The sequence below is a fragment of the Oncorhynchus mykiss genome, chromosome 2 (genome assembly GCF_013265735.2).
Source record: "Oncorhynchus mykiss isolate Arlee chromosome 2, USDA_OmykA_1.1, whole genome shotgun sequence".
Classification (NCBI taxonomy): Eukaryota; Metazoa; Chordata; class Actinopteri; order Salmoniformes; family Salmonidae; genus Oncorhynchus; species Oncorhynchus mykiss.
Window position 1 is genome coordinate 69,041,074 of NC_048566.1, and position 18,859 is coordinate 69,059,932.

An 18,859-nucleotide genomic window follows, 5' to 3' on the forward strand; every position below is an offset into this window, starting at 1 on the left:
CCTTATACATGTGACTTGTTTCAGGAAACTAGGTGTATGTCGCGCAACAGTACTTCACAGGAAAACTAACTTTTTTTTATTTATCAAAATGCGTTTTTTGGCAGAAATGCCTACTGGAACATGTGAATTTTCATGTGCCTTAATAACAAACTTGTATGCCACCAGTAAATACGAATATTTTTTAAAAATTATGAGCCTAGTTGGTTTAGCCATGGAAGAGCAGCAACCTTCCCGCTAACCATGATTGGCTGAGATAATGAATGAACTGGACATGCCGAGAGATGATTTCGGATTGGTCTGCCATGTAGCACGCTTCCGTCTATAACATGAGCTGGTCAGTATGTGTAGGTAATCCTTTCTAACAAGGATTTTTTGAAAGATATCACGTAGTAGAACTGCGTAAGTGTTGCTCTCCACTTTCTATTGGACCGAGTATTGAAAATCAGTGGAATTAGAGTATGATAGCTAAGGAGATGGGAGAAAATCCTGGTATTTGATTGCAAAGTCGAAACGAGAACACCCAGAATTCGGATGTATAAAACACCTTTCTCCTGATTACATTTTCAAACTAAGGGCAACCATGGCATCCGTGACACAGAGGGAGAAGTGTCCATCCAAGTAAGATAGTCTAACTAGCTACATTTTCAGATATACATTTCTAATTTAGTCAGAAAGTTGTTTTCATGTCAAGTTAGTGTACTGTTAGCTAGCTAGTGTTAGCTGGCTGGCTTGCTAACTTTACATGTATGATCTCAGAGCCTTTTGCATTGCTAGTTCTAGCCTAATGTTAGCTATCTAACATTGAACCTGGTTGGTTAGCTCCCTGCAGATTCTTGCAGGGTAGTAACGTTATGAGTTGGGACCATGGTTCATTGTTTAGCTAGCTAGCTACATGTCTAAACACTATGCAAGTATGCATTTCAATAGAATGTTCATGTCACTGCGACAACTGTTGATAGACGTAGCTGGTAAATTCGCTCTGGCTATCTAATACGATTTCAGAGCACTCACCTCGGAGTGTGCCAAAGTGCAGAATAACTGACCTATTGCTGAGGGCACAACAAAGCCTATTTCCCCCCAGGAGACTGAAAATATTTGGCATGGGTCCTCAGATCCTCAATAAGTTCTACAGCTGCATCACTGCCTGGTACAGCAACTGCTAGTAGGCACTACAGAAGGTAGTACGTAGGGCCCAGTACATCAATGGGGCCAAGCTTCCTGCCACCCAGGACCTCTATACCAGGCGGTGTCAGAGGAAGGCCCCAAAAATTGTTAAAGACACCAGCCTCCCTAGTCATAGACTGTTCTCTCTGCTACCACACGGCAAGCTGTACCGGAGCACCAAGTCTAGGTCCAAAGGCTTCTTAACAGCTTCTACCCCCAAGACATAATACTCCTGAACAGCTAATCAAATGGCTACCCAGACTATTTGCATTGTTCCCTCCCCCTCTTTCATGCTGCTGCTTCTCTGTTCATTATCTATGCATAGTCACTAACATTTTATTTAACTAGGCAAGTCAGTTAAGAACAAATTCTTATTTACAATGACAGCCAAACCCAGACGAGGCTGGGCCAATTGTGCGCCGCCCTAAGGGACTCCCAATCTCTGTCAGTTGTGATACAGCCTGCAACCGAACCAGGGTGTCTGTAGTGTTACCTCTAGTACTGAGATGCAGTGCCTTAGACCACTTGGGAGCCCTACATGTACATATTACCTCAATTACCTCAACTAACCCGTGCCTCCGCACATTGACTCTGTACCGGTACCCCCTGTATATAGTCTCGCTATTGTTATTTTACTGTTGCTCTTTAATTGTTATATACAGTCGGCCAAAAATAATGAACCCTTACACTTTTTTCAAATAATGCCCAATTTCTTCCAGAAGACTGTTGAAATTAAAACATATTTTGGTATCCACATATGTATATCCTCGGTATGCAGTTGTACAAAACAAACTAATCTGAATAATTTACTAAATCTTAGCTAATTCCAGAAAGAAATCCTAAAATGGCCCAGACAATATTATTGGCACTGTCTAGAAGTATTTCGATTTCAAGCAGGTGATTATCATTTACTTTGGAATTGAACTCCCCTGTTGTGAGTTGGAGGTGCATGCAGTATAAAAATCACATATTCAACCAGATTGAATAGAGAAAAGGACTCATTCTCCTGTTTTGTGTCACTGTGTGTACTGCAATGAGCATGGACAAAATAACGAAAACCAGAGAATTATCTGAGGTCAGACAAGACGAACCGCCCTTTCTGTCTCTGCCTGGCCGGTTCCCCTCTCTCCACTGGGATTCTCTGCTTCTGACCCTATTATGGGGGGCTGAGTCACTGGCTTACTAGTGCTCTTCCATGCTGTCCCTAGGAGGGGTGCGTCACTTGAGTGGGTTGAGTCACTGACGTGATCTTCCTGTCCGGGTTGGCACCCCACTCGGGTTCATGCAGTGGGGGAGATCTTCGTGGGGTATACTCGGCCTTGTCTCAGGGTAGTAAGTTGGTCGTTGAAGATATCCCTCTAGTGGTGTGGGGGCTGTTCTTTGGCAAAGTAGGTAGGGTTATATCCTGCCTGGTTGGCCCTGTCCGGGGTTATGGTCGGACGGGGCCAGTGTCTCCCGACGCCTCCTGTAATTATGCTGCAATTGTTTGTGTCGAGGGGGGGCTAGGGTCAATCTGTTATATCTGGAGTATTTCTCCTGTCTTATCCGGTGTCCTGTGTGAATTTAAGCTCTCTCTCAGCCCTAGGACCATTCCCCAGGGCTATTATTTGACCCTGCTGGTCATCTATGAACATTTGAACATCTTGGCCATGTACTGTTATAATCTCCTCCCGGCACAGCCAGAAGAAGACTGGCCACCCCTCAGAGCCTGGTTCCTCTCTAGGTTTCTTCCTAGGTTCCTGCCTTTCTAGAGAGTTGTGTCTGGAAGTAGCTAGCAAACTTGCCAATATTAGCCAGTTAGCTTGGGTTCTTGACTGGTCAGAATGCTTGGATCAACCCTACTCCTCGGCCAGAGCGTCCAGTGTGCGCTCTGAACACTCAGAGAGCGAAACGCTATGAATTTATGAACGGATAAACTGACAACGCTCTGAGTTTCCGAACACCCAGAGCACACTCTGACACTCCAGATTAAATTTACAAACACACCTGTAGTATAAACCTTTTTTTTGGTTGTTTAGTACATAGCCTCATATGTGAATCCTTACAGAGATGGGTGAGGCTAAAGCTTTAGAGGGTGTGAACAATACTGAATGGGCTTAGACAAAGAGCCCTCCAGTAGGTGTACCAAAACATTCAAGGGTCATTTTTATCAAAAGTGAGGTTACAAGTTAATCAACTTTCAAACCAGAATTACGTTCCCTTGTTCCTCAACTGTAATGTGTGATATACTATTTTTGAGCGCTGAGTCTCTTATATGCAATGTAATCCCCCCCCCTCCCCGCTATATTGGACCAAATCGAGCTGGTCGGTCACATATGAACTGTAACGTCGGTAAAAAAAAAATGCAGCATGTTGCGTTTACATTATTGTTCAGTGTAGCTACCTGTAATGAGGAAGTTGCCGTGCTCCTCTAGGGCCTCGCTGTACTTGCGCACAACGTGGTTCAGACCCAGGTCCAGCTCATAGAAGGTCAGGGTTTGCTGGGTGTTGGCTGCAGCCTCGCCAGTGGGGTCATTGTCAGCTTCCTGGAAGGAGGGAGAGGTCATAGGCCACACACAGTGAGTCAGTGGAAATGAAGAGAACAGGATGAGGATTTACAGGACATCTTTAGTAGCAAAGCAGCTACAACAGTGGGATTGTGTTGGAATCAGGCGTTTAAGCTCCCTACAGTGGTTTGTCAGAGAAGAGACATGAAGACTCATCAATTCAATAGCACTTGGGTATATAGAGAATAAAACAGAAGCACATCTGAGCCTGTGTGTAAACATAGATTAGGTCCATTTCTTTAGTACGTAACAAGAGTGCATGAGCAAATTCACAAATCATAGCAGTCAGTGCTAGGCTCTCACCTCATAGTCCATCTCCAGACAGGCAAACATGGGGTTTTCAAAGCCCACATCAACTCCTACCACATGGTAGACCAGCGTGTTGGCCTTGTGAGCCTCCAGGGGAGAGGAGATGGTGAGACGCGCTGCTGCATCTCTGTTCAGGATGTACACCAGCTTCTGCTTCTCAATGGCACCTGGAAACACAGAGGTAATTAGCAAACTACAACAGACAAAAAACATGTCCATTTCAACAGGGCATTCTGTCATCGAGCCAAGGATTTGTCAACTTGAAATTTTGTTGAATTTTCAAACCATTACCAACTCTCTCCACAACATAATATCTCTCAGTTCTCTGAGCTCTTTACCTATCATGACTGCTCTGCCCTTAGGGTCGACGGCGAGGAACTGTCCAGGGACGATGCGACGACATCCACTCTTGCCAAAGGTCTCCTGGTGGATCTTCTCAAACATGTTCTTGGAGGGGTGGTACTCAAGGATCACGATGCGGCCTGAGTCACTGCCCACCACAATATAGTCTGTGGATCAAAAGCACAAATGTCTCAAATTTAAAATAAGAGCTTTTCAACCACACACATAAAACTTGCATCTACTTCACACTAAGATTGGGCGATGTCAACATTGGTCCTATCGTGATTACGTATCCATAAAACACTGCGATATACGATGTTATCGCCTACTATTGGCCCCTCAAAAAATACATTATAATTATTTTAAACCGGCTAAAACGACCATTGAACTATAGCGGGAAAATGTATTGCTACAACTGGATGAATCATGACGAAAGACAATGTTGTTGAAAGCCTGGGCAGAGGCTAAGTACAGACTCAACTTTTCAAATATCCTTTCTGGTGGAAGAGCTTCAGCATGGAGCAGGTTTGTATCTGTGTGAACTGGGACAATTTCAGCTTCCAGGAACTGTGTACAGATCCGTGCGACATAGGACTGTGCATTATCATGCCGAAACATGAGTTATCATGTTTGTCCCCAGCGCCGGGGTAATGATCTTTTAACTAGGTGAATGGATTATCTTGGCAAAGGAGAAATGCTCACTAACAGGGATGTAAACAAATTTGTGCACAACATTGAGAAATAAACGTTGTGCATATGGAACATTTATTTTATTTCAGCCCATTTTACAGGTTGCGTTTATATTTTTGTTCAGCATAGTTAATAGACCAATAAGAAAGAGTTCCATACCTCTCTGCCAATAACAGTTTTCCCCTCCCCACTCAGACCACTCCCACAGACAGTCCTGGCAAAAGTCTTGCTTGAGGAATTGCTCAATAACACTTTACTTAACCTCACTAGGGTAGGTGGCACTATTTTCACCTCCGGATGAAACGCGTGCCCAAAGTAAACTGCCTGCTACTCAGGCCCAGAAGCTAGGACATGCATATAACTAGTAGATTTGGATAGAAAACACTCCAAAGTTTCTAAAACTGTTAAAATAATGTCTGAGTATAACAGAACTGAAATGGCAGGCGAAAACCCGAAGAAAATCCATCCAGGAAGTGCCATTATTTTGAAATGGCTGTTTTTCCAATGAAAGCCTATCCACCATTTATAGGGATAGGATCCAGTTTCCATTCCCTATGGCTTCCACTAGTTGTGAACAGTCTTTAGACATTGTTTCAGGCTTTTATTCTGAAAAATGAGGGAGAATGACAAATTTGAATGAGTGGATAGTGGGATGTCCCCAGAGCCGTTTCCTTTGCGCGACCGAGATCGCGCCTTTCTTGTTTTTCTTTTATATTGACGACGCCATTGTCCGGTTGAAATATTATCGATTATCTAGGCTAAAAACAACCTGAGGATTGATTATAAACATCGGTTGACATGTTTCTACAAAATTTAAGGATACTATTTGGAATTTGTGTCTGCCCGTTGTGACTGCATTTGAGTCATTGGATTACTGAACAAAACGCACCAACAAAATGTAGGTTTTTGGATATAAAGAGGGACTTTATCGAACAAATAGAACATTATTGTGTAACTGGTTATCTTGTGAGTGCAACCAATTGAAGATCAAAGGTAAGTGATTCATTTTATTGCTATTTCTGACTTTCGTGACTAATATACTTGACTGGTAACTTGTATGTAATGTTGTGTGCTGAGCGCTGTCCTCAGATAATCGCATTGTTTGCTTTCACCGTACAGCCTTTTTGAAATCTGACACGGAGGCTGGATTAACAACAAGTTAAGCTTTATTTTGATGTATTACACTTGTGATTTCATGAAAGTTAAATATGTACAATAATTACATTTGTATTTGGCGCTCTGCAATTTCACCGGATGTTGGCCAGGTGGGACGCTACCATCCCACACCCCCTAGAGAGGTTAACACCAGTGTCATGCTATAATAACCTGCTATAATATGACCATAACACTGTCATGACACACAGTATATTTACACCTGTTGTGACATATATTGCTTGATTTTATGGCTGGTTATGACACCTACATAAGAGTGTCAAAACCTACCACACGTTTTATTTATTGAGCATGTTAAATGCTCATTGTAATTGCGCACACATTGATGTCAGACATGCCCCGTTGCTGATGACAGGGATGAATGCAGGAGCAGATTGCAGGACAAGACACCCTCTTTTTTACTGATATAAGGGATTGTACATAATAGGCCTATCTTCCGTATGATTATGGTGGTCATAGCGCGTCTTGAGTGTCATAAAGTATATTTTCTTAGTCCAAGTAAAGTGACACAGAATGATCATAATGCTTCATGACAGTGTTAAAGCGTATTTTCTACAAGTTATAAAAAACAGACTGAAAAAAAACATGACTAAAAGGATTCATTACAACAAAAACAAAGGACTCAAGAGAAACTTAACGAAAGGAAACTTCTTGGCAGGTGAAAATATATTGGTCATGACAGTGTTATGACCATATTATGAACTGTGTAATTAACATGTTGACGACACTGATTACCAATTGCTCTTTGCTAAGAAGCTATATATATATATATATATATATATATATATATATATATATATATATATATATATATGGTCTAATGCCGCAGTTATCGCAATATCAAGTCATTTCTGGTTAATAAGGAAGTACCTTACTGTGATAGTTTTCAATGAAAATGGTATAAAAAAAATTGTGTGATTACTATATATATATATAGCTTTTGATAGGCCTAGTAGGATAGGTTATTGGCAATTTGGTATTCAACCTTGCATGGAGGGATTTTCCTTAGATTTTTCTGTAGGCTATTGTTGTTTGTACTCTCATTATTAGCACTCTGGATACCATGTGATTTTAGGCTATTCAAACTCCTTATTGAGATGGAACTCAAGTCACAATGATTATATACAGTGTATTCGGAAAGTATTCAGAGCCTCATTCTAAAATGGATTGTTTTTTTCCCTCAAACACACAATACCCCATAATGATGAAGCAAAAACAGGATTAGACATTTTTGCAAATGTATTAAAAATAAAAACTGAAATGTCACATTTAAATAAGTATTCAGACCCCTTACGCAGTACTTTGTTTTAGCACCTTTGGCAGCGATTACAGCCGAGTCCTCTTGGGTATGACGCTGCAAGCTTGTATTTGGGGAGTTTCTCAAATTCTTCTCTGCAGATCCTCTCAAGCTCGGTCAGGTTGGATGGGGAGCGCAGCTATTTTTAGGTCTCTCCAGAGATTTTTGATCGGGTTCAAGTCTGGGCCCCTGAAGGACATTCAGAGACTTGCCCCGAAGCCACACCTGCATTGTCTTGGCTGTGTGCTTAGGGTTGTTGGAAGGTAAACCTTCGCCCCAGTCTGTGGTCCTGAGCGCTCTGGAGCAGGTTTTTAATCAAGGATCTCTCTGTACTTTCCTCCATTCATCTTTACCTCGATCCTGACGAGTCTCCCAGTCCCTGCGACTGAAAAACAATCCCCACAGCATGATGCTGCCACCACCATGCTTCACCGTGGGGATGGTGCAAGGTTTCCTCCAGACGTGACGCTTGGCATTCAGGCCAGAGTTCAATCTTGGTTTCATCAGACCAGAGAATCTTGTTTCACATGATCTGAGAGTCTTTAGGTGCCTTTAGACAAACTCAAAGCGGGCTGTCATGTGCCTTTTACTGAGGAGTGGCCACTCTAGCACAAAGGCCTGATTGGTGGAGTGCTGCAGAGATGGTTGTTCTTCTGGAAGGGTCTCCCATCTCCACAGAGGAACTCTGCCAGAATGACCATCAGGTTCTTGGTCACCTCCCTGACCAAGGCCCTTCTCCCCCGATTGCTCAGTTTGGCCAGGCAACCAGCTCTAGGAGGAGTCTTGGTGGTTCCAAATTTCTTACGTTTAAGAATGATGGAGGTGGCCTTGTTCTTGGTGACCTTCAATGCTGCAGACATTTTTTGGTACCCTTTCCCAGATCTGTGCCGACACAAACCTGTCTCGGAGCTCTACGACAATTCCTTCGACCTCTGACATGCACGGTCAACTGTGGGACCTTATATAGACAGGTGTGTGCCTTTCCAAATAATGTCCAATCAATTGAATTTACCACAGGTGGACCAGTCAAGTTATTGAAACATCTCAAGGGAGATCAATGAAAACAAGATGCACCGGAGCTCAATTTCAAGTGTCATGGCATAGGGTCTGAATAAGTATGCAAGTAAGGCATTTGTTTTTTATTTGTAATACATTAGCAAACATGTCTAAAAACCTGTTTTCGCTTTGTCATTATGGGGTATTGTGTGTAGATTGATTAAATTGTTTTCCTCATCAATTTTAGAAAAATGCTGTAACGTAACAAAATGTGGGAAAAGTCAAGGGGTCTGAATACTTTCTAAATGCACTGTATATACAGCAAAAAGCAATCCCCAGTGTACATGCTGACACACACACATACATCTCATAACACACACACACACCTTTAGTTCCTCCTGTCAGCCTGAAGGCCATGAGGGAGCGAATGATGCCAAACACCTCCATGGTAAGCAGGGTGTGAACCTTCCCTGTGTTGGCATCTGGACGCAGCAGCTCAATTATCTTCCCCCTGGAAACAACTATCTCCTGCATCTTGGTTCCTGCAAGGCAAGACAACAATGATAACCATACCCGATCACAGGTTACATTATCCATGTTATATAGACTCAGGGATGAGACCCCAAGAGAATAATGTTATGTACCTGAGAAGTTTCCATGGATGGCGTGGGTGATGCCAGTGGCACGCTGCAGGGTCAGGTTATACAGAAACATAGTGTCTGTTTCTCTACCTTCAGGTGCAGGTCAAAGAGGCCACAGCAACACCAGGTTCTGAGGAAGAAAGGAGGAGTACATTTTTTGCATTGCCGCAAACATCCGTGTTTTAACATAGCTAACTTAGTGCGGTAGCTAGCTAACTATTGCACAGTGATGTTATTGTGGATACTGCACACATTATACACCCGCAAGCAAAAACATTGTCAACTCAGTTGATGATAGCTAGCTACACAACATAGACTACAAAGGCGCTTTCAAAGACACGGGTGCCGCTGCTAGTTAGCTACTACGTAGAGCCCAGCCTAGCCAACTGTGTAAAGTTGATTCTACACAAACCCATCGGTCGTTGTTGCAACCAGCCAGGTCCAACATAACCGCAATAATAACAGTAACGTTGGCCCACCATTACAAAATATTTTAACGAAATAGACCATGTAACTTTGCAAAACAAGGCTTGCTTGCTCGAGTTAGCTACCCTAGCACTCGCAGTTGTTTCATTCAATCACTCCGTATACCCACAAGCGCCCATCTTCAAAATTGAGGAAGACGTAAAAAAAAAAACATATTGATATATATTTTGTTTTCTATGTTGTATTGTGCGGATATTGTATGAAAATGATTTACCGATGTATCAGTTAGGATGAAACTGATATCAACTAGATTATGAATTTCAGTCACACCGTCAACTTGTTGATACTTCTGCAGACAAACGCTTTCCTGTCGATCGTGGGTCCTCTTCACGATCTGCGACGTCATCAAAAATTGGTCCACAATGTGCCTGAGACCAAGCTACACAATTATATGGGAATAGCACGAAACTCAAAGCGATTACGCCATATAAGTTATGTTTGATTTATCTAAAATAGAAAATGTAAATTTTACTTGTCTTGAAATTATCAGAAAAATATAATGAAAAGGCGCAATGAATTACAGTTGACGAGCTATTCCAATAGGTGGCGACAATGCCTGTGCTTTGCTTAGGTTGGACAAAAGGTGCAGGTGCAGCCGTGCAGGGAATAAGTCAGTGTGGCCTGCAGATTCAGAGAGAGATCATTTCTGATTGTACATTTTTTATTGTATATTTCACTTGCTTTGGCAATGTAAACATGTTTTCCATGCCAATAAAGCCTTATGGATTTAATTTAATTGAGACATTTCCTCCTAAAAGCATCCATAACGTGTTAGAATAAAGTCACCATAGCTCACAGAAACGACATGATGTAAAGATTCTGAACTGAAATATGTCTAGCAGCATATACATTTTTGGGATAAGTTCATGTGCATAATAAAGAGTCCCCTACAGCAGTGGTTCCCAAACTTTTCATAGTCCCATACCCCTTCAAACATTCAACCTCCAGCTGCGTACCCCATCTATCACCAAGGTCAGCGCACTCTCCAATGTTGTTTATTGCCATTATTGTAAGCCTGCCACACACTATACGATACATTTATTAAACATATGAATGAGTGTGAGTTTTTGTCACAACCCGGCTCGTGGGAACTGACAAAGAGCTCTAATAGGACCAGGGCACAAGTAATAATATAATAATAATCAATAATTTTGCTCTTTATTTAAACATCCTACATACAAAACCTTATTTGTTCAATGAAAATGAAAGTGGCTCACCATATGTTAATGAGAAGGGTGTGCTTGAAAGGATGCACATAACTCTGCAATGGTTGGGTTTTATTGGAGAGACTCAGTCTTAAATAATTTTCCACACACAGTCTGTGCCTGTATTTAGTTTGCATGCTAGTGAGGGCCGAGAATCCACTCTCACATAGGTATTTGGTTGGAAAGGGCAACTGTGTCTTAAAAGCTAGATTTGCCAAGGCAAGATACTCTGAGCGCAGCCCAATCCAGAAATCTGGCAGTGACTTTTGATTCAATTCAATTTTCACAGAACCGCTTGTTGCAATTTCGATGAGGCTCTCTTGTTCAGATATCGGTAAGTGGACTGGAGGCAGGGCATGAAAGGGAAAACAAATCCAGTTGTTTGTGTCATCCGTCTCAGGAAAGTACCTGCGTAATTGCGCATGCAACTCACTCAGGTTCTTCGCTATATCACATTTGACATTGTCCGTGAGCTTGAGTTCATTTGCACACAAAAAAATCCTACAATAATGGAAAGACCTGTGTGTTGTCCTTAATAAAGCAGACAGCGAAGAGCTCCAACTTCTTAATCATAGCCTCAATTTTGTCCTTCACATTGAATATAGTTGCAGAGAGTCCCTGTAATCCTAGATTTAGATCATTCAGGCGAGAAAAAACATCACCCATATAGGCCAGTCGTGTGAGAAACTCATCATCATGCAAGCGGTCAGACAAGTGAAACTTATGGTCAGAAAATAAAACTTTACTGAAAAGCTTGTCTCTCAATTTTAAAAAAACATGTCAATACTTTGCCTCTTAATAACAAGCGCACTCTGTATGTTGTAAAAGTGTTACATAGTCGCTGCCCATATCATTGCATAATGCAGAAAATATACGTGTGTTCAGGGGCCTTGCTTTAACAAAGTTAACCATTTTCACAGAAGTGTCCAAAACGTTTTTTAAGCTGTCAGGCATTCCCTTGGCAGCAAGAGCCTCTCGGTGGATGCTGCAGCATACCCAAGTGGTGTCGGGAGCAACTGCTTGCATGCGCGTTACCACTCCACTATCTCTCCCTGTAATGGCTTTTGCGCCATCAGTAAAGATACTAACACATCTTGACCACCAAAGTCCATTTGATGTCACAAAGCTGTCCAGTACTTAAAAAATATCCTCTCCTGTTGTCCTGGTTTCCAGTGATATGCAGAAGTGGATGTCTTCCATAATTGACCCCCCATAAACGTAACGGACATATACCAGGAGCTGTGCCAAGCCAGCCACGTCTGTTGACTCATTCAGCTGTAACATATAATTCACTGGCTTGTATCTAAAGCAGTAATTGTTTCAAAACATCTCCTGCCATGTCACTGATGCGTCATGGAACAGTGTTGTTTGATGGAGACGTTGTCTGTATAGTTTTTGTTGGCATTTCCCCCAGCATTGTCACAGCCATATCTGCAGCAGCAGGAACAATTAAGTCATCCACAATAGTATGGGGATTGCCTGTCCAAGCCATTCGGTAGCTAAGACGCTTCTAGCCCCTTCTTATTAATGGTATCTGCTTTGATACATGTCTTACTACTCGGAAATCGTCTTAATTCTCGCTCAAAATACTCCCGTGGCTTATTTTTCAAATTGGCATGTTTTGTTTCTAAATGTCTGCGCAAGAGTGAAAGTTTCATCGAGTTGGGAGATAGTACTTTTGCACATATAACACACTGTGGCTGAGTAAAGGTACTACTCTCAATATAAGTGAACCCCAAATCAATGTAGTTCTCATCATATCTGCGCCTCTTCGATGGTCTAACGTTCCTGTCTGTTGTTCGGTGCTTTCCTGGGTAAGGGGACAGTAGCTCTTCCGATGCATCAGATTAACAACTATCCATGCTATCTGGGCTAACAACAAATTTAGAATTACTGATGCTAGCATTGGATGTGCTCGTGGAAGCAGAACAACTTGTGTTGTCGACAGGTGCAGGTGATAGTACTGCTGATAGTAGCAGTACTACCAGTAGAACTGGTATGTGTCTCTATGGACGCGGACCTAATTTCTTAAACCATTTATCCATTATCGAGTAAACGGAATGAGCAGCAGCTACGTTTGGCTACATAATTCTCTAGCGGGAATTCCAACTAACTGTCCGTATGTAGCCTGCATTCCCGCTAGAGTAACGGTTAATGTGATTGGATGTTATTATTTGACTAAGCTACCTGTATTTGACATTGTGTTGTTATTTCACTGAACACTAGATGGTTTAATTTTGTTTTTGGCAGTGAAACGAGGCTACTCAGGCAAGAGAAAAAACTCACCCAAATATATAGCCCCGTTGGAAAATATAAATGAACTGTTTGAAAATGTTTAGAGAAAAATAAAAAATCATATATATCTATATAGGGAGTTCTGAGGTAGCGGGACGCATGAGAAGAAAAGAAAAAGCACCTTTATAATAAAGCATTACATGCATATCATTGTATTTGCGTAGTGGCACAGAGCAGTAGAGTAGAGGCACTTATTGAAGTTGCACACATAGGGAACATTTTTAGTAGCCTGGGGTCCGGGAAAATGTTGGCCTTTATAAACACATTTCATACAATTCTTCGTAATCTTACATGACCGGAGACTTTGGCAGAATCCCTTTTAATACCACACAAATTATCGAAATGGCAGGCTACTTTGACACAGACAAATTGATAATCTGAGATCAATAAAAACGACCTTGTCTTGAATCCATCAATAGCCTATGCCTAGGTGTGTGGAGACATATCGTACACTATATGAGGAGGGTATTATAGTCATAAAAATGATTTTCAGTTTCACTGACTCATCCAATGATGCTCAGCTGGTGATGGCTGATGTACTCGTGCCAAAAGCCTATCTCTCTCTTTTTGTAAAACAATATTTAGAAGTTTATCAAATATTTTGGCAGCCTACATGTAACAATTTAGCTTTCGTCCCTCTCCTCACCTTGAACCAGGGACCCTCTACACATCAACAACAGCAACCCACAAAGCATCGTTACCCATCGCTCCACAAAAACCACCTGACTTGCAGAGCAAGGGGAACAACTAGTTCAAGGTCTCAGAGCAAGTGACGTCAACGATTAAAATGCTATTAATAACCATTTCACATCGGTTACACTCACCCCCCTTTTCTGCAGCAACCAGTGATCCGGGTCACGGCACCAATGTAACAGTATAGCTTCCGTCCCTCTCCTCGCCCCTACCTGGACTCGAACCAGTCACCCTCAAAGCATCATTACCCATCTCGCCACAAAAGCCACGGCCCTTGTAGAGCAGGGGGAACAACTACTTCAAGGTCTCCGAGCGAGTGACGTCACCAATTGAAACGCTATAAGTGCGCACCCTGCTAACTAGCTAGCCATTGCACATCGGTTACAAACAGCAGTCTTCTCTTTTCAGCAGGAGCCATTTTCTTTCCAACCGGTGTTTTCCCTCGATTGTATTTGAAATATTGCGAAAGGCCTGTTTTGTCTGGGTGCTGTTTTTTCACTGACAGATTTGCATCGCGCTCCTGACTGTAGGCTATTCCTTGTTATAAACTGAGGGGTTCGAGCCCTGAATGCTGATTGGCTGACAGCCGTATACCACCGGTATGACAAAACCTGTATTTTTATTGCTCTAATTACGTTGGCAGCCAGTTTATAATAGCAATAAAGCACCTCTGGGTTTGTAGGATATGGCCAATATACCACGGCTAAGGGCTGTATCCAAGCACTCCGCTTTGCGTTGTGCTAAAGAACAGCCATTAGCCGTGGTATATTGGCCACATACCACATCCCCTCGAGCCTTATTGCTATTATAAACTGGTTGCTAACGTAATTAGAGCAATAAAAACACGTTTTGTCATACCGGTGGTATACGGCTGTCAGCAGTGACGACAAGCGGATAAGAGGCAATCCGTAATTTTGATTAAAACATTAATGAGCGAGAGATGACGGAGGTAGTCAATATAACTATTTGTTCAGCACTTTTGAAATGTATAGCGATAGAATTCAGAACATGGGCCGTTCTTACATATAAACAGACAATGAAAACTCGAGTTCCCAGTTGTCTTGAACTCACAGTTAGCCACTGATACCTTCCCAAACCAATCATTGTTGAATTTGGCCGATGAGCACCAAGACGTCTTATCTCTAATTTCTTTTCATATGACAAGGATTGAAAAGAAGTTGATTGTCGACCTGATTAATGGTGACGACTGCTCGCTTGCTAGCTAAGATTTTGAAAGTATGATGTTGACATGATCAGTCCAATCAAAGCTACTGTAGATATGTGATTTAATGTCATTCTATCTGTGGCCAATGACCTTGAGCCTTCTTGGATGGGACACTTCTAATATAACTCTATGGCAGAACCACAAGGGGCAAACATTTTCAAGCTCTAACCTTAGAATTGGGGATGACGTACTGTCCCATGAGTGACAGAAAACTGAGCCAATCAGGCGCAACGCTCTCTATTTTCTGCTGGCTAGCCCCACCACCACAGAAAGCTGCATTTTGGAGCTGCCTTAATCAAGAAAACATGTTTGTATGCGGCTTTATTAATAACTCAATTACATTTTCTTAACATTGTTTGTAAACTGTTATGTGACACGTATTAATGCCAAAATAACAAGCAAGCCACCCCCCCTAAAAAAGTATATATATATTTTTTTTAACTTAAAAGTCTGAGGCTTAGCCCCACTTGCCTTGAATGACGGGTCGCCACTCTATGAGAGACATAATGATGCGCTTCTCACACAGCCAGCGCCAAGCGATGGTCTCATACATAGGTTACAATATTTTGCCAACCATAAACCACCCATAAACCAGACCCAACCCAAATCAACTCTTATAATATTAGGCCCTGGCTTAAAAATCTACTTTTTTACATACGTCTTTTTGTGGGGCAACTCGAATTAACTAATAGGCAACTTGAATGAACATTGATCGCTTCTATTCACATTTTTACATTGCAAAAAGTGACAATTATTTTTCATGCCACAAGAGGTACAGGATTCGGCCAAACAGGTTCCGAAACAAAACAGTTCAAAAAGGAGAGCTGCCACAGGATCCGGCTCTAATTAAGCACTGATATGCTACAGATAAGCATGTGCAGGGTAGTATAGATCTTGCACAAGCGTTTAATCATATTCAGTCATCTGGCATATGTGCACATGCCTGTATTTTCGACACGGTGGTCGTGCCTTATTATGACAATAGGACAGTTCCCTTGAAGCACACCACTATGGTTTTGCTGAATTCACCCAGCTGAGGCTATTGTGTTGAAATGGATTTATGACCAGAAGGACTACAAATCCCAAAGCCATTTTAGAGGTTTTGAGAAATGTGGATTACCATTCTCCTAGCAGCAGGGTATTATATTTTATATTTCAAAATAAAAGACCCCCTGCAAAGACCTGCTAAACTGGGAATATAATTGTTTTTCCACCTTTGTAAAAAATATGATAATTTCACCTACTTGTATTTTTTTTTTGTTAATCCCTTTTTTTTCAATTTCGTGGTATCCAATTGATATTTACAGTCTTGTCTCGTCGCTGCAACTCTAGTACGGACTCGGGAGAGGTGAAGGTAGAGAGCCGTGCATCCTCCGAAACACCACCCAAACCAACCAAGCTGCACTGCTTCTTGACACAATGCCTGCTTAACCCAGAAGCCAGCCACACCAATGTGTCAGAGGAAACACCATACACCTGGCAACCATGTCAGCATGCATGCGCCCCGCCCGCCATAAGAGTCGCTAGAGCGCGATGGGACAAGGACATCCCTGCCGGCCAAACCCTCCCCTAACCTGGACGCTCGGCCAATGGCTCCACCCCATGGTTCTCCCGGTCACGGCCAGCTGCAACAGACTGGACTGGAACCAGGATTTCTAGTGGCATAGCTAGTACTGCGGAGTGCCTTAGACCACTACACCACTCGGGAGGCCCCATACATTTATTATTTTATTATTTATACCAGCATTTCTTTAGAAAGTTTTAGTTTACACCAATACTGGTATGTTGATTTGGGACTACTGTCACACCCTGAATTTCACCTGTCCTTGTGCTTGTCTCCACCCTCTCCAGGTGTCACCCATTTTCCCCTGGGTATTTATACCTGTGTTTTCTGTCTGTCTGTGCCAGTTCGTCTTGTTTTGTCCAGTCAACTAGCGTGTTACTCCGTGCTCCTGTTTTTTCCTAGTCCTCCTGGTTCTGACCCTCGCCTGTCTTTACCTCAAGCCTGCCTGCCACTCTGTACCTCCTGGACTCTGACCTTGTTATGATCTTTTGCCTGTCCACGACCATTCTCTTGCCTGCCCCTTGGATACTAATAAATATCAGAGACTCAAACCATATTCCTCCCATGTCTGCATCTGGGTCTCGCCCTGTGCCCTCATAACTACATGTCGACTGCATGACTTCACTACAATCATGTGATAGCTTTTGATTGCAGGCGACTGGAAATGTCTGCAGTTCCTCCTCACTAACTGCAACTTGAAGTTGGAACCAAAGCATTGTGGAAGACAACCTCCTGTTTTATTGGAAGAAAAAAAGCACTGCATGCTGATAAATGGTTGATTTCGCCATCTATCAATAGGCAGGTTTCCATTTACCCAGGTTTATTCAACAAAATCAATGTCAGCAACAACAAAAATGGAAACGGCAGATATGAGACATTTTCTAAAGATCGACATTGTTATCCATTTGACAGGCGTTGATTTTTTTTGTCTAACTTTATTGCGACAAACAATGATGGATCTGGGTTTTCCAAATGAATGAGGATTGCCGAATAATTTTGAAGGTACACGGGGCACATGATGTCAACACTTACCCCTAGCTATGAAGCGCCACTCATTTCATTCTAAATGCCTACTGCCTGATAAATCAATTTTTCTCAACAATAAAAATGTTCCTTGCAGGATTCTTATGACTTTCACAAATGGCTGAATTGTTTCGACTTGCTTTTCTAGTTGGCTGGATGCAAGTTCCACCATCCAATTATGTCAAATCTACAGGAGTGCAAGTTCCACCATCCAATTATGTCAAATCTACAGGAGTGCAAGTTTCACCGTGTCACGGACTGTGGCAATACGTGAGAATTATTAGAATATGGCAAAATATTAGTAAATTGCATTCTATCGATGCTGACTTTTGCGGGCATAGAAAATTGCCTAGCACCATAAATGAGCAATTCTAAAACGGCTAATCGCTAACAGTCATGCTAAAATGCTCATGCATTCCAATGCAAAATGCTATGTGTAGTACTAACGCTAGCTAGCAAGCAAGCTCAAAACACGGTAATTGTATACAATAAGCCACAAAACTTAGCTCCACATAATGAAACAGATCTCACGGCACTTACATGTAGATGTACGCACAATTAAAACATCAGACATACATCAATTCAGTCCACAAGAGGAAAAGTTCAGCAGGAGGGAAAACTGTGGAAGTTCTCATCAGGATGGGGAAAGCACGTTTCTGACCACACAGGGTGCTGGGGTCATAGACTAACTGAAACTGAAGTCCCGGGAATCAAGGCCACTGATAGGCTGAACGTGATGCGGTAATAACTATATGGAGTGACCTAGACCAATAAGGCACTAACAAAAGTGGGGGTCCTCTGAATTGGAGACTAAGCTGCCCTACTATAACTAACCATAAAAGATGGCTAGAATCAGCTGACTGAAGTTGGACGTTTTAACAGCGGCCACCAAATGTGTTGTACAGATTTGAAATCAACAACAAAGGGGCAGAGCTCGACAAGGATCTCAGGACTGGATAGTTAGGCTGCTGGAGCCACGAAGCAGCAATGGGCGGTGGCGGCAGCAGTAGAGCTTGATGTCATACTTTCCAGGTCTATACCCAAACAGTTCGAACTTCTAATTTAAAAAATACATCTCTTCAGAAATAAGTCTCTCACTGTTACAGCCTGCTATCGATCCCCCTCCGCTCCCAGCTGTGCCTTGGACACCATATGTGAATTTATCGACCCCCATCTAGCTTCAGAGTTCGTTCTGTTAGGTGACCTAAAC

General features: G+C 42.3%; 1 protein-coding gene across 2 annotated transcripts in view; it reads right to left on the reverse strand.

Annotated features, from left to right (window-relative positions):
* Positions 1-18,325, reverse strand: part of sf3b3 (splicing factor 3b, subunit 3) — a 49,549-nt gene extending 31,224 nt beyond the window's left edge. The window contains exons 1-6 of one of the 2 annotated variants that reach the window (XM_021569849.2): positions 18,190-18,325; positions 9,162-9,288; positions 8,904-9,059; positions 4,358-4,528; positions 4,014-4,186; positions 3,548-3,689 (exon numbers count right to left, since the gene is read on the reverse strand). In XM_021569849.2, coding sequence (XP_021425524.1) covers positions 3,548-3,689; positions 4,014-4,186; positions 4,358-4,528; positions 8,904-9,059; positions 9,162-9,231 — 712 coding nt within the window. In that variant the 5' untranslated portion in view covers positions 9,232-9,288; positions 18,190-18,325. Of the gene's footprint in view, positions 1-3,547; positions 3,690-4,013; positions 4,187-4,357; positions 4,529-8,903; positions 9,060-9,161; positions 9,289-9,858; positions 10,012-18,189 lie in introns of those variants that run through there. The other variant, XM_021569841.2, reaches the window with a different exon arrangement.
* Between the last annotated feature and the right edge of the window lie 534 nt (positions 18,326-18,859).